This window comes from Thunnus albacares, chromosome 7, assembly GCF_914725855.1.
Source record: "Thunnus albacares chromosome 7, fThuAlb1.1, whole genome shotgun sequence".
NCBI classification, from domain to species: Eukaryota; Metazoa; Chordata; class Actinopteri; order Scombriformes; family Scombridae; genus Thunnus; species Thunnus albacares.
In genome coordinates, this window is record NC_058112.1 from 24535576 (window position 1) to 24551311 (window position 15736).

A 15736-nucleotide genomic window follows, 5' to 3' on the forward strand; every position below is an offset into this window, starting at 1 on the left:
CTCTCCAGCCGCCTCTCCTACCTTTCTCTCCTTCTTCCCCAACCTTCATTTAGGTGTGCGGGTAATGGATGTCCGACTCACAGGGTTATATTTGTAGACTATGTATATACACTGACAGATGGACAGTCTCGTCGGAATGTTTCACTGTTGCTAGGAGACATGGAAACATCCTGTCAGCTGTTAATACAAGCAAATTGATGAAAAGGAAGAAAAAGGAAAAGCGGAGGCGGAGTACCTTGACTTTTCTGTAGGCTAGCTGCCTAGTAAAGTGCTTGTTTATTTTATTAAGTAGCAAGTCACACAAGTAGTCCAGAAAATCAATCTTTATGCCAAGAAGTAGTGAGGTCAGCTTGATAGTAATTAGAAATATAAATACCTGATTAAACATCAGATTCTTAAAACAATACTTATATACAGTGATGAAGTATTTCTACTTTATTTCTCACTACTGACACAGTGACTAATATGCAGTGATGACTGACTGAAAATACTGTGTTTCTCCCTACAGCTTTCTCATGGTCCTGGTGTGTCTAATCTTCAGTGTCCTGTCTACAATAGAGCAGTATGCAGACTTTGCCACTGGAACCCTCTTCTGGATGGTGAGTTGTTTAATTGTGCTTATATACCAAACATAAAAAAACCACTTCCACAACTTTCACAGAACTCTACAAGTCCAGATCCATCTTCATAAATCACTTACGTGGAATGTAAGTTACACACCATAGTTCTACTGAGATGACGGTAATTATTGACTAAAAGGTCCCGCACACGCACATAAGTGTTTTTATACTGGCAAAGTAGACTGCTGCTCAAGTGAAAGTTGGTTGGTGTTATGCCTTGAATGATGTGAGGTCATTTTGATTTAAACTCTATTTAATTAGGTAGTCTCACTGAGATTGAGATCTCTTTTTTAAAGTGAAACCCGAGAACAAAAACATTCACAATCAGACAAGCACACAATCAGCATACAGAAACAACACAGCTAAGGCCAGACGACCACAATCAGCAAGGATTAACAAAGTTATAAGAATCAGAAGAAACATCAGATGATAACATTTTAAAATCTCCAATGGGAATGAAAGAATCTAGTTTGAGGGCAGTTTTGCAGTTCATTCCATTTAAAAGGTGTATATCTGAAACCAGTTCTGCCAAGATTAGTCGGTACGTAAGGGATATCTAAGCTTAAGTGGGTCGTGTACTGAAGTTACAAGATTTAAATGTGAGAAGAGATATGTGGTAGTTTGGAAGCTTAAACATATCGTGAGATGATTATTCCTTCTCGTCCTCAAGAAAGTCCATCCAACCTGAGAACAATGAAATTTGTCATTAACCATTAAGAATGTTAAAGGTTTAACCTTTCTCATTTTAACAGTTACAATAAAACTAATTGGAGACTCAGACAGATGTCAGTTAAGCACATTTCGTACATGCTTACACAGTCCTTAGAAAAGGTCCAATCAGGCAAAATAAATGAAAATAATCACTAGTTGCAGCCCACATAACTCCATATCTGTGGATGTATATATAGTATATTGACAGAGTGGATTTAGTGATGCTTCCTTGACAATTAATACTTTAGTTTTCTTGTGTAACAAACCTTTTTTTTTAAAAATAAAAAAATAAAAAAATAAATAAAATTCTAATATATTTTCTCACAGACATTGAAAGAAACAGTGAGAAATGGCTGGTCTAACGCTATCACAGCTACACTGCAGTACCCTCTTCTATCCACATGATGGAGATAAAGGATCTTGGCTTGGAGGGATCCTACCCGCCATCTTACACCTGAGCCCAAAGCTCAAAACGACTAATCACTTTTAGTCATTGCAAATACCATGACACAACACCTGCCAGCTTATTTTGCATCCATCCAAAAGCCTTTTACAGTTACATGTGTGTGTAGATAATTAGCATGGGAATGGCCAGGAGCCAGTGTTTTTAACCTATTGTGATGACAATAGTTATGCAGAATCATTTGGCTCCATGCAGACTGTACTTGCTGATACTTGCTGGTAAATTGACTTTTTTATGGCTTATTAGGCTATTAAGGCTGCTAAGTGATGCAATAAATCCAGAGCTTACAACAGGTAGAGAAAATTATGGCTGCTGTTTGGAAACTCTACAAAGAGCTTGCATCATCTGTCTCTTGCCAGCACACTGGGAATATAAATACACACACTGCTACTGCATACTCACACACACAGTTTACACAAAGGCCGCACATACACAGACATAGACACACACACACAACTCAAAAATACACACGCACCACCTCCTGAGTCCCGGGGGCAATCAGAGGACAGGACTGAACACTGTGTTCTGTAAACTTTTGGCCAGTGCCCTTTGAAGACCTATACTATCATGGTTATTCATTTATTTATACCCAGGAAGAGCCAAATACTAACTATCATTATCTCTAACTTTTTTTTCTCTTTGTCGCTCTCCGATCTCCTTCTCTATCTTTCCACCCTCCCTCCACCTCTTTTGTGTGAGTACACAAGAACAGCAGTATTCAGCCCAAAATAGCAAGAAACAAAAATTTGGTCCAAATTAATAACAGACTTGTCTTTTTAATTGTTGAGCTTTGTTTATTTGAACACCTGGCTACTATTTGTGTATTCGTATGTGTGTGTGTGTATGCATATGTATTCATAATGCAGGTTTTTTGGTGCAATATTAATTGTGGGATAAGATAATGCCTTATCTTCTGTGTGTGTGTGTGTTTTAGGGGGTGGAGATATGTGAGTGGTGTCATGGTGGCGTATATTGGTGGTAGTAGCTATACTTAGAAAGTTCAGGGTTAGCTGTCATCCGTGAATCACAGGCTGCTTGTTTTGGATGGCAGAGGGGACATTAGTCCTTGAGGATATTTGGCCTTCAGGGCAGCTGCCAAAGTAAAGCAAGCCATGCTGGGGCACAGAAGCATTCACACACACACACACACACACACACACATGCACACGGGTCTCTTCTTTGTCCTCTCTTCTGCTAAGGTTTTGTTAACTTCTTCCTTATATTAAAATTTCAACAAACTACAATGTTCTGTGAGATGTTGCAGTTCAGGTGAGTCTCAGCCCACTAGAATGAAGGACAGCATTTATAAAAATTAAGCAACTATGTATTGTGTTGGCCACCATTGTCACAGCTTTACTTTTGATTTCTTTTCTGTGAACCACTTTTTTTTTTCTGGTGGTGGCAGAGCCTAAGCACAGTGATGTAGGTCGGTCTGTCTATCCGCCCAATGTTTTAGCAAGATAATTACACAACCACTGATCAGATTGCCAAGAAATTTGGTATAGGTGTTAGTAGTTGAGCAGGATGATGCCTAATGATAGTTAAGACACAGAACCACAGTCAATTCAAAATTTATCCATGACCAACGCTCCCATGATAATGTATCTTGAACAGTAATGGCTGGATATCCATGAGATTTGCAGTTTATATTTATGGTGAGGAGAAGAAGATAAATAATAATGTTTTTGATGTTCCTCTGACCTTTTCTTAAGCAACACTACTAGGCCATTTGCACTACAAGAAATACAAGAAATATTTAAATCTAATGGGAAGATTGGTGAGAGAAGCAAAGAGTTTTAAGGGAAATGTTATCTTAATTTTGGGAGCGCTTGCAGTGATATGGCACATGATACAAAATTTCTCGCTACATATTTAAAATCAGCTGTCTACTGAGGTGTAACTTACTGAGTGGATTTTCAGAGCGTCTATCACAAAACTTTACAAATAAGAAGTAACAAAAAAATGCCTTTTATGTTAAACTTGAGATAATAAATAGCAGACCTCAGAGTGAGTCTGTGAAATTTAAATGTTATTGACATTATTGTCTGGAAATCAACATTAATAACAAGACTAGACTTTGGGTGGCGTATGATCTGTGGGTTGTCAAAGCTTTGTAAAGTTCAGGTGTATCTAGGTGTAATGAGTAACTTGTGTCTGTGTGCATACACCTCTCTTGTAGTAGGACACACAGATGAACCAATCTAATCACATTTTTATCTGACACGGTAATTCCCAAGCAGCTCTTTGAATGAGCTTCATCCTCGTCTGGCTTGACCAGATTAATGCTGCGCGAACAGGCGGCTGTTTTGTGTAAACATGTAGTTGCCAGTTTCTGATACACATACAAAGCCACCCCAACATCTGGGTGACCCATTTTATGGAATTATTGTGAATAATCCCTTCAAATTCCCCCAAATTCATGTGTACCTTTGACTTTCAGATGTTACCCAGATGTCATAATTACCAAGCATGTTGCAGTAAAATTGTGTGGATATTTTGTACTTGTTCTGGCCGTGTGGCGACTTTAGTGAATTCTTATTAGTTTGTTTATTTTCTAGAAAACATCCACAATGTTAATATCCATCAGTTATAAAGTAACATCAGAGATTTTGTATACATGATGGAACTATAAAAACTTCTCACCTTGACTGTCAGAAGTAGATTTAACTTTGTATGATCCAAACTACAAAGAACTGCAGAAATAACTTGTATTAACAACTTAATAACTGGCAGCTACCTGTCAGTCAGACCTATCCTTGGATTATACAGTGGTTATTAGACACAGACATAGGGAAATGAAACATACTCTATTACTTTTCTACACAAACAATTAGGCTATGGCTGGGTGGTCAAGTTCATGGATGTGAAATGGATGTAAAAGCCTGGTTCCAGACCTCTTAATCACTGTCTACATCTCTTAACTTATTCAGCGATTCAAATATGAATGAATGAAGCGAAAACAAATCGCAGTTCAGCCTGATTATCAGGCAATGCTATAGGGATTCACTGAACCGTTTCTGCCTTTCTCTGGTTTAAATTTGGCCTCTTTTGCTCCCTCTCTCTTTGTCTTTAACTCAGTGACAAAAAAAATGAGCAATTAGCTGAATATGGGGTGTAGGAATCTGAAGCCAGGCGACTCAAGCGCATAAACCGAAGCTGTAATGATGTTTAATTAATGAATAGCAAGAAGGATCAAAAAGGATCTGTCAATCTGTCTGTCTCTGCTATGATGACCCTGATGGAGGCCATAGGTTGGTGCTCAAAATAAAGTTGTTTTCCACAGCGCTGTTGCAAAAGTGTAGTTAATGTACACATCGGTGCATTTTCTCTTTGTGCCGATAGTAGAGTGACACTTTTGCCAGCCAGAATAGTGTCTGGAGTGATTGACAGGTCATTGTTTTGAGGCTCTGTGGTGCTGTGTTATTGCAGCAGGGACCATGGTATAAAGTTTCATACAAGGGGCGGTCAGGGAGCAGCCAGTTCAAGCAATCAACGAGATGGCCACCCACATGGCCTTAGGCCTTAACTGACAGTACGGTGGCTAAATATTATGGATCCTCGGTGGCCAGGAAAACGATCTCCATCGGACAGACTTAATTAATTCACAGAGGCACACATGTATACACATCATTTAAAAAAAGAAACACAATGGCACATATTAGAACACACCTTAAAGGCACCAACCTCAACAAATGAGCATTTTAAGCTAATTATAGCTTAAAATAAAACCTTTATTTGTTTTTTTTTGTTCATAATAAGTATAGATGTGAATAGATTGAAGTGTCTTATTTAAGTGATTCAAAAAGGTTTACATTTATAACTAGATCTGTGATGGCATTTCATCCTGTGGCTACAATCACTTAGCCATTGACCCTGACTCAATATGAGCTGTCATCAGCCATGTTATCAACATTCATCTCTCCTCCTAGGTGGTTAGGTGGGTGGTCTTGGTACTACTAGACCACCACAGTGTTATTCTTTCTCATTCTCACACACCTGTCATTACCCACTCATATCATATCTTAAATCTCGGTGATTGATTATAATGGCCTCAGTGCTTTGAGATTAGTCTTAATACACGGAGCAGTGTTATCAATGCTTTTATAAATGATACCTTATCTACTTCCACATCCTCTTGTCTTGCATGTGTTTCACAATTATTGTCTCTGTACCAATGGTTTAATGTAACCCTTTGCTCTGTGTTTGCATTGTGCTCCACAGGAGATTGTGCTGGTGCTGTTCTTTGGCACAGAGTATGTGGTCCGGCTGTGGTCTGCTGGCTGTCGCAGCAAATATGCAGGCATCAAAGGACGCCTCCGCTTTATCAGGAAGCCCATATCAATCATAGGTGCACCTGGCATTTTCCTTTGTTCCCATGTAATACAACGGATGTGATGAATTGTTCTTGTAGATCAACAACTTGGATCATTCAAGCAATTTAAGGGTTAACATTAGTACAAGGTTTTATTTAAAATGAACTGAGACCAATACTGATATGATGATTTACTTGATATGTTGATGTTTTCTTTCCGTTTTTCTGTCTCTTTCTTCCCTTCTCACAGATTTGATAGTGGTCATTGCCTCAATCATTGTGCTTGGTGTAGGCTCCAATGGCCAAGTGTTTGCCACATCTGCTATCAGGTAGAGCAACTATTTTGTTCTGCTTTTTAATTATTACTCATAGCCGGAGAAGGATCTGAAGATAATGAGATGGATGAGGCGGTGTTGTGTGTTGCAGGGGCATTCGTTTTCTACAAATCCTTCGCATGCTGCACGTGGATCGACAGGGAGGAACGTGGAGGCTCCTGGGATCTGTAGTCTTCATTCATCGACAGGTAGGTTAAAAGTATCCAGGCTGATCCTGTTGATTCAGTGTTGATATAAGTCACAAGGTTTTTCAATTACCCTAATCGTTTGTTTTTAGCATTTTTTAAACACAGACAGATTAGAAAGAGAAAAAAAATGGCCCTCCTGTTCCTGTTCAGTCTGGTGTGCACAGACAGAGATACATGCACACATTCACATGCAGAAATAAGCCACAGCAGACCTGGCTTTATAAGGAGAAGAAGAGAAATAAGGTTGCCTGAACCTTTTCTTTTTTTTCTTTTTTTTCATTGTATCCCGGTACACTTGTTTTAATATTTTCTCAGGCTGATACACAATGAAGTCAGAGGATGTAATGTTCCTCTTTTAATCCCTCAAGCAGACTGTGTTCTTTGGTTATAGTCAGGCTCGACATTCATGTCTCTTTGATGCATAAGAAGAACAGGACCCATCAGTGAGGATTGCGTGCAAAGGTCAAGAAAATAAATGTAAGATGATTTGTTGCCATCTCTTTGTTGTCAGATGACCACTTCATCAAATGATATGCTCTGTTTAGTGGAAATATATTGCCTTTAGCAGTGTCAATAAGCTGATGGAATGGAATAAGCACGTTAGGATGTGCACTCGGAATAGTATTTTATTTCAATGTGCATTCACAGTCAGGTCAACATTAAAATGCTTGGCCATTGAAGACAGGAAACATTTTACATTTTAAATATTCATTCCTATGTATGCTGTATTTCACCTGTAAAAAAATGCAGTTAAAATAAACTATTGTAACTCTAGTTTTATTGACATAATTAGATATTAAATATACAACTGGCCATGTGTAACTGAGCAAAGTTCATCTTTCCTCCTATTCAGATTGGTTAGATTGAAGGTTTGAGTGCAGTCAATGTCATGTCCAGTGCCACAGGACTGACTGATTGAAATCCATTGTATAGTCGTCAGCTTTAATAACCACCGCACCCTGTCTATCCTTCCTGCTGAGCAAAAGGTGGTGGGTGACCCAGCTGACATAAGACTGGTATCAACAGTACAGTATATGATGCAAGACTTATTAGTTGTCTGACACAAGCCTAAGAACAGAAATGAAACCGAATAGATGTCAAGTCCAGTTTATTAAAAAACACTCATGGGGAAGACCCAAGTTGCTCAATCTTTTACGGATAAACTATTAAAAAAAAGAAAGCCCAGAATTGAGCTTCAGCAGTCTCTAATGTCTCCAGTATGCACAATCAGCATTTAAAAATGCTGAGGGACGGCTGCGTCATCACCCAAGCTGTGACATTAGGGGCACAGTCTACATGAATCTTTGGACAAGGCCATTCATAAGTGTATTTGTTGTCAAGTTGTGTTGTCAAAGAAGAATCCACTGTAAAATACTGTTTTTTATACAGTGGTACAAATGGCCTTGGTATATTCTTCATATGTGTAGCTCTTTTATATAGCATAGTCATAGAATAGTCTTTGGATGAATTAATGTGTTTTACAGGAGCTGATCACCACCCTGTACATCGGCTTCCTGGGCCTGATCTTTTCCTCCTACTTTGTCTACTTGGCGGAGAAGGATGCCGTGGATGAGGAGGGCAAAACGGGCTTCTCCAGCTATGCTGATGCCCTGTGGTGGGGCGTGGTAAGGCAGCTAAACTATAGAAAAGCAATACATTGTAAAGAAGAAGCCAAAATGAGTCCTTCACTGATGCTTTTGTACACATCGATGCATGTTTATGAGAGCATGTTTTCTGAAATTAGTTTTTTTGAAATGCATATATTACTGGGATCCTTCCAGTGCCACTTCAGTTTTCTAACAGAGCTTGCATACTTGGAAGGCCTTATCACATGCACATCAAAAAAAAAGATTCCTCTCTTAAAAGAGCTGTAACAAATTATCTGTACAATGCACCCTCAAGTGGAGTCTTAACTGGAAAAAGGGAGATGGCTGGCCACCCTGGTTAGACCAATTATTAACCTCCTTGTGTCTTTATTGTCCTCATTGGTTCTTCGTGTAGTCTGTGTGTGTTGCTGCAACACTCGACTCAGAGGCAGGTGTGTTGATGTTTTTCGTGCATAGAGCTGGTTTTGCCTATTTCTCTCTGTATGGAGGTTCAGGTTTCCAGAGCAGTTAATTAAACATTTGAATTGAAAGCGCAGAGTAATGAGAAACCTATGGCAGCCTTGTGCAGGGGATCAGCGTGCCACAAAGAGACGGTAATAAACCATTCACCTCTGGGCTCTTTGGCTCAAAGAACTTTTAGAGCACCAATATAAAGTGTCAGTTCCCTTAATTAAAACTTTAATTGTGGGATTACTACCTTTATGTTACGAGGGTTAGAGGGGTCACGGTGCTCTTCACTGCTCTATGGAAAGTTGAAGAAAAGCTGTTATTTGTGTTTCTCTGTTCAGAAAGCCGAGAAGAGACTCACGGTCGGGGATTTGTACCTTTTTGTTTTTTGAGACTGTAAACTCGAGAGTCATGATATGCTATTCCCGTCGGGTCGGTCAGATTTGTGAGTGTTTGCGTGTGTGCGTACTAAAATGAGATTTCGCTGATTGCTAAGCTCTCCCAGTGTGTATTCCTTCTCTTGGCATGATTTCCACATTGGGATGTGCAGGTGCGGGGCACAGCTGGAGGACAAGCCAATGCCATGATTCATATCCCCTTCTTTCTCTCACTCCCCCCCTTACCTTCCCTGCTTTTCTTCTTCTCTTGCCAATTTCTGAAGGTTAGGTAATGGCTGCTTGATTTTAACAAACTTTTTAACTTCAACCAGAACACAGTGTAAAAGGAAAAATGAGAGATGAAAGCAAATAGAAGACAACCTGCCATTTTATAGTTAAAACAATTTGAATCGTGAAGTTACAAATAAGGCACTGAAATAAGCATCCGTTTGAACATATCCATATCTGCAAATAAACATGTCTCACATACACTTACTCAAAATTTCTACTTTGAGACCAAGGCTGTGACCTTTGTGTAGACATGAAGGGGTTTTTGCCACACACACTTTAAGTATAACCCTACAGTTTGAATGAGAGGCGTGGTTTTGAGTAGACCATTCCACTCTGATGGTCAGGAGGACATTGTTTAGTCATCGGATTTGTGGATGAGGGATTAAATCCCCCACCACTCCACCCGCCCCCAACATACACCCATCCAGCCCTCCTGCCCCTGCTCCTTCTTTTTTTTTTTTTTTTTTTACTCCCAAAGCCCTTTTAAGTATCTCACCTTACATCAGCCGCTTTGTGTTAGCGCACAGCGGCGGCTCACGCGGCGATACCCCATAGACACCCACAGTAAGCCAAGTGTGTTCTGAATGTGTCAGAATTGGCTCGGCTTTCAGAGTGGGTGTACATGCAAATGCAAGAGGTATTTGTTTTCCCCCCTCGCCCCAGCAAATTCCTACACTCACTGAGGATTAGTGGTTGGGAATCTTATTCCCTTTGAGGAGCAGAGCCTCAAATGCCCTGGCCATCGCTGACAGTTGTCAAGCAAGGCCTCAGCGGCTGATGAACTTTTTCTTTATTGTCTAACTCCTATTATAGACTGCTGCGGAGAGCTCTACATTGATTGATATTTTCATTACATCGGCAGTTCATGAAAAATGAAAGGGATTTTTCATATTTCTCTAAGTAAAGTGTTCTTTGAGATTAAACATTTATAGAAATAAGAAAACGTTTTATTTAAAGTATGATTTGATTGAATGAAATGCACTTGTCTGTGCTGTTGTCACCAAAAATGTTGCGTTGCCACTGAATTAAAATGTTTCCTCCTTACTCAGCTCTGCTTGCTGAGTATTGTTTTAACATCGGCTTTAGTAAGTATTTTCGTTTGCAATCAGACTTTTAACAGAATTTTTTGAGAGGCAAGACACACTCAGGATTCCCCTCTTATCCTGCAGTAATTTTGCAAGTCGTCCTAAATTTCCTGACCTTTCTTGCATCAGTGAAGGGCCGTGTATGTTGTGAGATTTTTTCTTTCAAAAAGCTGTCACAAGTATGTTGTAAGTATGTCATAATGCTTAACATAATCTTAATAGTTGCAAGGACAACTTCTCTGTCTCTCTAGGTGACTGTCACCACTATCGGCTATGGAGACAAGATTCCTCAAACGTGGATAGGGAAGGCCATTGCTTCCTGCTTCAGTGTCTTCGCCATCTCCTTCTTCGCTTTGCCTGCTGTAAATATATTTTTAATCTCAATCATCTGAAAATTAATGAGTAGTAAGAAAATACTTATATCATAATGTTTAATAATGTTTCATTTAGTCCCAACCTCATTGCAATTCTGATTTGACTGTGATTTTCTTTCCCTTTCTAGTATGACTGTACTGATGTAATGATAAAAAAAAGTAAATTATGTGAAATTCTGTATCTACATTTCTCACACCTGCACTAAATGATACATCTGTAATATTACACATTTTCCTTGCTGTATAAAAATATATAGTACAACCTATTTTTTCTTGATTAGGGTATCTTGGGATCAGGATTTGCCCTGAAGGTCCAACAGAAGCAGAGACAGAAACACTTCAACAGACAGATCCCTGCTGCAGCCTCTCTCATCCAGGTAGACTTGAATTGAAGCATTTTGCCTTTAAAAAAGATGTCTTTTTTAGACATGTAAGTCCATAATATGAAATATTTTAATCAGGCTTTTCATAGAAGATCATATTTATTTAAATTCATCATAATATGTACAGTATGTGCAAAATACTAAAATCAAACTTAAGGGGATCCATGAAGACTAGAATATTAGTATGCAGGTGCATGCTTTCAAGTTTTGTATAATCCACGCGGTTAATGTAAAAGAAACAGGTCAGACACAGTCCATCAATGATTTAACAGTGAACACATATCCTCTATAACCACATTTTGTATCGGAGCATGAACGTAGCTGCAAAATCTTTTCGATCCTCACGTTAACTCATATAAAATGTGCAAACTTGCACTGCGTCTTTCCACTGTGAACTTCAGCAAATATTGGAAGCTGAACAAAGAAAAACAGTAACATTAGTTGTCTGCAAATTCCTTCTGAGTGATGAAAAAGGTGAACTGTATCCCACTTACCAAGACTGACATAATAGGCAAACAAGTAGCTATCTTGTGCCAAAAGCTAACCATTACAAGGATCATTGTTTGCATGAATACAGTGAGACACAACCACAGATGGTTAAACACCTGTGGTCATGTCTGCAGGACACTGAAGTTTTTCTTATATGATGCCATAAACACACAATAGAACAGCATATTGAAGAACTGAATATTGTTGAATAAAAACGGACATGGAGTACAAACAGGAATAGTAACATATTAAAGCAAAGAACATTAGTAAATGATAAAGCAGTTTACAGATGTCCTTGAAGTTCTGGCGCTGACACAGTCCAATGAAAGGTTTTATTTTATATAAGGGGATTTAGCAAATAAGTGCTATGCTCATATTCACTCATGCTCTGTGTTATAACCTCTGCTCCTCAGACACTTTGGAGGTGCTATGCAGCAGAGAAACCAGACGGCTGTGCTGCTACATGGAAAATGTATGTCCTAACTCCCATGGCTGTCACCACAGTGGAATCTGACAACCCCGGTCCTTATGCCAGGAAATTGAACATATCGGTAATTATCCAGTTTAACTTTAGTTCAGAGGCATGGATATTTTATGACTCATGTATTGTACAGTTTTTTTTTGCTGTGATTGATTTATTTTCTTCAAAAGGACAGGACAAGTGTCTCCTTTTGAAACGACTTCATATCCCTAAAATGTAAAGTATGACTTTGATGCTGTCTTCTAAGGCGCCTCCTTTGTGATGTCCTGGCATTGAATCCAACCAGAAAGAGTTTTTCACATGTCTTTTTTTCTCTCTCTCTCTTGTTTATTGTCTCCTTACTTCTGATCTGTTAAATGAAGGTGAAACCCCACCCAGAAGAATAACAGCATCAAGTCTTTTAAACTTAAATCATATCACAATTTATTTGCTCATTTTCTGATTTTAAATATTCATCCTGAATTGAACATTTTCAAAACAAAACATTTTCTTTTTTCAGTAGACATTTTAAATGATCCTTTGAACCTTTAGGTGCGGAACATCAACTCTACAAAAGAGCGTTGTCAGGAAAAGCCGTCAGACTGTGATACTGGAGGGTGGATTTGCATACGTCTGGCCCACACCGTATTGTCTCCTTGTGCAGTTCACCTTTCACAACAATATTAGCTATGTTGCGCCTTGGCCATACAGCATAAAAGGGCAAGTTAAGTTCCCACAAACATACACACACGCGGAAGGACACACAACGCACACAAAACACACACACACTCACACACATCGCAGCCCCCCCTCACCCTAAGGCCTGACTCCACCAGGATGACTCGAGGCCTTTGTCTCCACTGGACAAAGACTCAGTCAGTTGAGATGATGTCACCGCCGCCTTTCTCATGGGAGTAAACCTTTGTCTAGTAGAACAACAACAAAAAAATCTTTGTGTAGCATTGAACCCACATGTATTGGGGAGAATGGAGGCTGCTTCCGCTCTTTTCTGTTTCAACATGTGACTTTCTCCTCTGACTTTCCTCTCTTTCCCCTTTCTCTGTCTGTCAAGATTCCTCTCCTGTTTCTCCTCTCTTATACAGGCTTTGTTTCACTCTTTCTTGTCGTTCTCCGCTCTTTATGTCTCTTTCTGCGTATTTTCCTCTGCCCATCTTTGCCTTTTTTTTCCCCTCTCTTGTTTCCTTTCACATTGATTTTTCACCATCTCCTCTTTATATCTGACTCCATCAGTCTGTGTTTCTGTATCTTCCTCTGTGAGTGTTCACTGTCTGTTACTGTTACTTCCTGCCCTTCCATCTCCCTCTCTCTTTTTTTCTCTCTTTCAGTCTCATAACACCCACCACCAGCTCCCTCTCTCACTCTCCTAATGAGTCATTTAAACCTCGGGTATTTGGATTGAACTGCTGGCCACTTGTCAATGCCAAAGTCTGATCCACTGAGTCCAAATAATTGAGTTCCTATAAAGGCCGTGTCCATGACGTCGGTGTGGGTCAGTTGGTCTCACGATTGGACTGGAGGCACCATTTAGGTCCTCAGAAACTCACTGACTCACACACACACGTAGCTATGATCTCACTCAAAGAAACTGAGATTACACAAGGTACAGCTTATATCACCAGTGTGCAAGCACAGAATTTGGTGAGATTATGATGTAACAACAATGTGAACTACACAAGCACTAAAAAAAAATAATGTGTTTTGGTATTTCAGTGTTTTTGGCAGAGCTTGGCTTTTTAACACTTTCGCCTGGAATGGCTGGATAAGCCCACTATGTTCAGATAATACGTTTCCTGGACAATTTTGAATATGCCTGAAATATAGTCAGACTTACAGTGTTGCTACCAGGCTAGCAATTTGCACAAATCAGTACTCAACTATAGTGGTAAAATCTTAAATCTATAAAAAAGATGTCCATCTTAAATGGAGTATGAAGTGGGATTAATTGACCACATTGACAACTGTAAGTAACTCATAGTGAATTGCCTGGGGTCACAGAAACGTCTGTAAGCCTGTGGACTGTGACCTCTAGTCCACACTTGAGTGGTTTGCAGCTGATGTGAAGGTTGGGATGAGATTCAGCTACTTCAAGTCTGAGGTAACGATACTCTGCTGGAAAATGATGGAATGCCTCCTTCAGTTTTGGAGTGAATTGATGCTCCAAGTACAATGATTCATGAATCTCCAGATGACACGTGATGGTATGATGGACCGTGAGATGGACGGGCTGATCAGTGCATTGTTGGCAGTTATACGGGTGCGGAAGCTTTGCTAAATTTTAGAGGAAAAGTGTGAAGGAAAAGCAAAAAGCTCTCATTTTTACTGTGACATCAGCTCATATATCAGGACAGTTTTTCCATACTTAATATTCTGAAGTTTATTGTGTTGCTGTAAGTTCGGAACAGTTGTAATTCTTTTGGGTCTTTTCAGCTATTTACGGTTGGTTCAAGTCTGCAAATCAGGTTGCAATTTATGATCACAGCCGTCTTGACACTTCTTGTCTATTAACTGTGTTGATGTTTCCTCTCTCTGTTAGAAAAAGGGGACCAAGAGGAGGCTGAAGTCCCGTGGTAATGGCTCTATGGGAGTTGCCTCAGAGAGGGCTGTATCGATACCTCAGATCACCTACGATCACATTGATGACTCTACGGAGAAGAAAGATGTGTCTTTCTTCATGGAAGAGCAAAGGGGGACTGTTGAGGGTAATACACTAGAAAGAGCACTGCTCTCATGTTATTGTTATGTACAGTGACAGTATCCAAATTAATATCAAATAGATATCAAGGGTAATTGTCCCTCCCTAATTATTTACATGCTCAGTCTGAAGTTTGCTAAAACTAGCGCACACTGTTCAAAGAAAACCAGCTACCCTTTCTAAATTGCCTTTCTTCCAACAACTCAGATCCCAGACAAGTCAACTAGCCAAGATTACACATGAAAGCAGTGAGTCCTGCTTTATTACTGCTTGATCAAGCTGACCTCATTTTGGACCTCTTAAATACCGAATTTTATCGAAAACCTGACACCTCAGAATGCCATGTTCTGCAGAAGTGTTTTTGAGGAAGGTGTTTTTTGAATATCACTGTGAAGCTATCTTTGCTCAATGCAGTTCAAGGCCAGCTGGCAATGAAGCCTGTGTCATGTGGAGGACAATTGACAGAGTGAATTACTGCACTATTAAACCAACTTTTTTTTCTATTCCTCTTTGTACAATTTTGTTTGATGAAATAATCCGTGTTGAGGGCTGTGAAATGATCTCATGCTGCCTTAAAGGCCTTGAAAATCCATTATTTCAGTAAAAGTTTGATGTGTTTTTGCATTCAGGAGATTTGAATGACCAAAATAAATCTGTGATGAATGACATTTTTTATGGCACTTTCATTAGAAATATTAGCTGTCAGCTTGTACTTTTGTATTGGCAAGTGTTTGTCATCCATATTTTGAATGTGCGTAAGAATAAACACTGTAGATTCACTTAAACTGAATAATTTTGCTCTCAGCTTAACAAAAGCAGACTCGCCTCAAAGGCTAGAAACTAGAAGAACACTTACTGTGTCAGTGTGACTCAGTGGCTCA

At 39.4% G+C, this 15736-nt stretch overlaps 1 protein-coding gene across 4 annotated transcripts in view; it reads left to right on the forward strand.

Moving 5' to 3' along the window:
• Positions 1-15736, forward strand: part of kcnq1.2 (potassium voltage-gated channel, KQT-like subfamily, member 1.2) — a 183844-nt gene that overhangs the window by 18687 nt on the left and 149421 nt on the right. For all 4 annotated transcript variants that reach the window (XM_044356354.1, XM_044356356.1, XM_044356355.1 and 1 more), the window contains exons 3-11: positions 509-599; positions 6016-6142; positions 6357-6435; positions 6533-6629; positions 8114-8254; positions 10688-10798; positions 11092-11187; positions 12096-12233; positions 14697-14862. In XM_044356354.1, the coding sequence (XP_044212289.1) occupies positions 509-599; positions 6016-6142; positions 6357-6435; positions 6533-6629; positions 8114-8254; positions 10688-10798; positions 11092-11187; positions 12096-12233; positions 14697-14862 (1046 nt within the window). The remainder of the gene's footprint in view (positions 1-508; positions 600-6015; positions 6143-6356; positions 6436-6532; positions 6630-8113; positions 8255-10687; positions 10799-11091; positions 11188-12095; positions 12234-14696; positions 14863-15736) is intronic.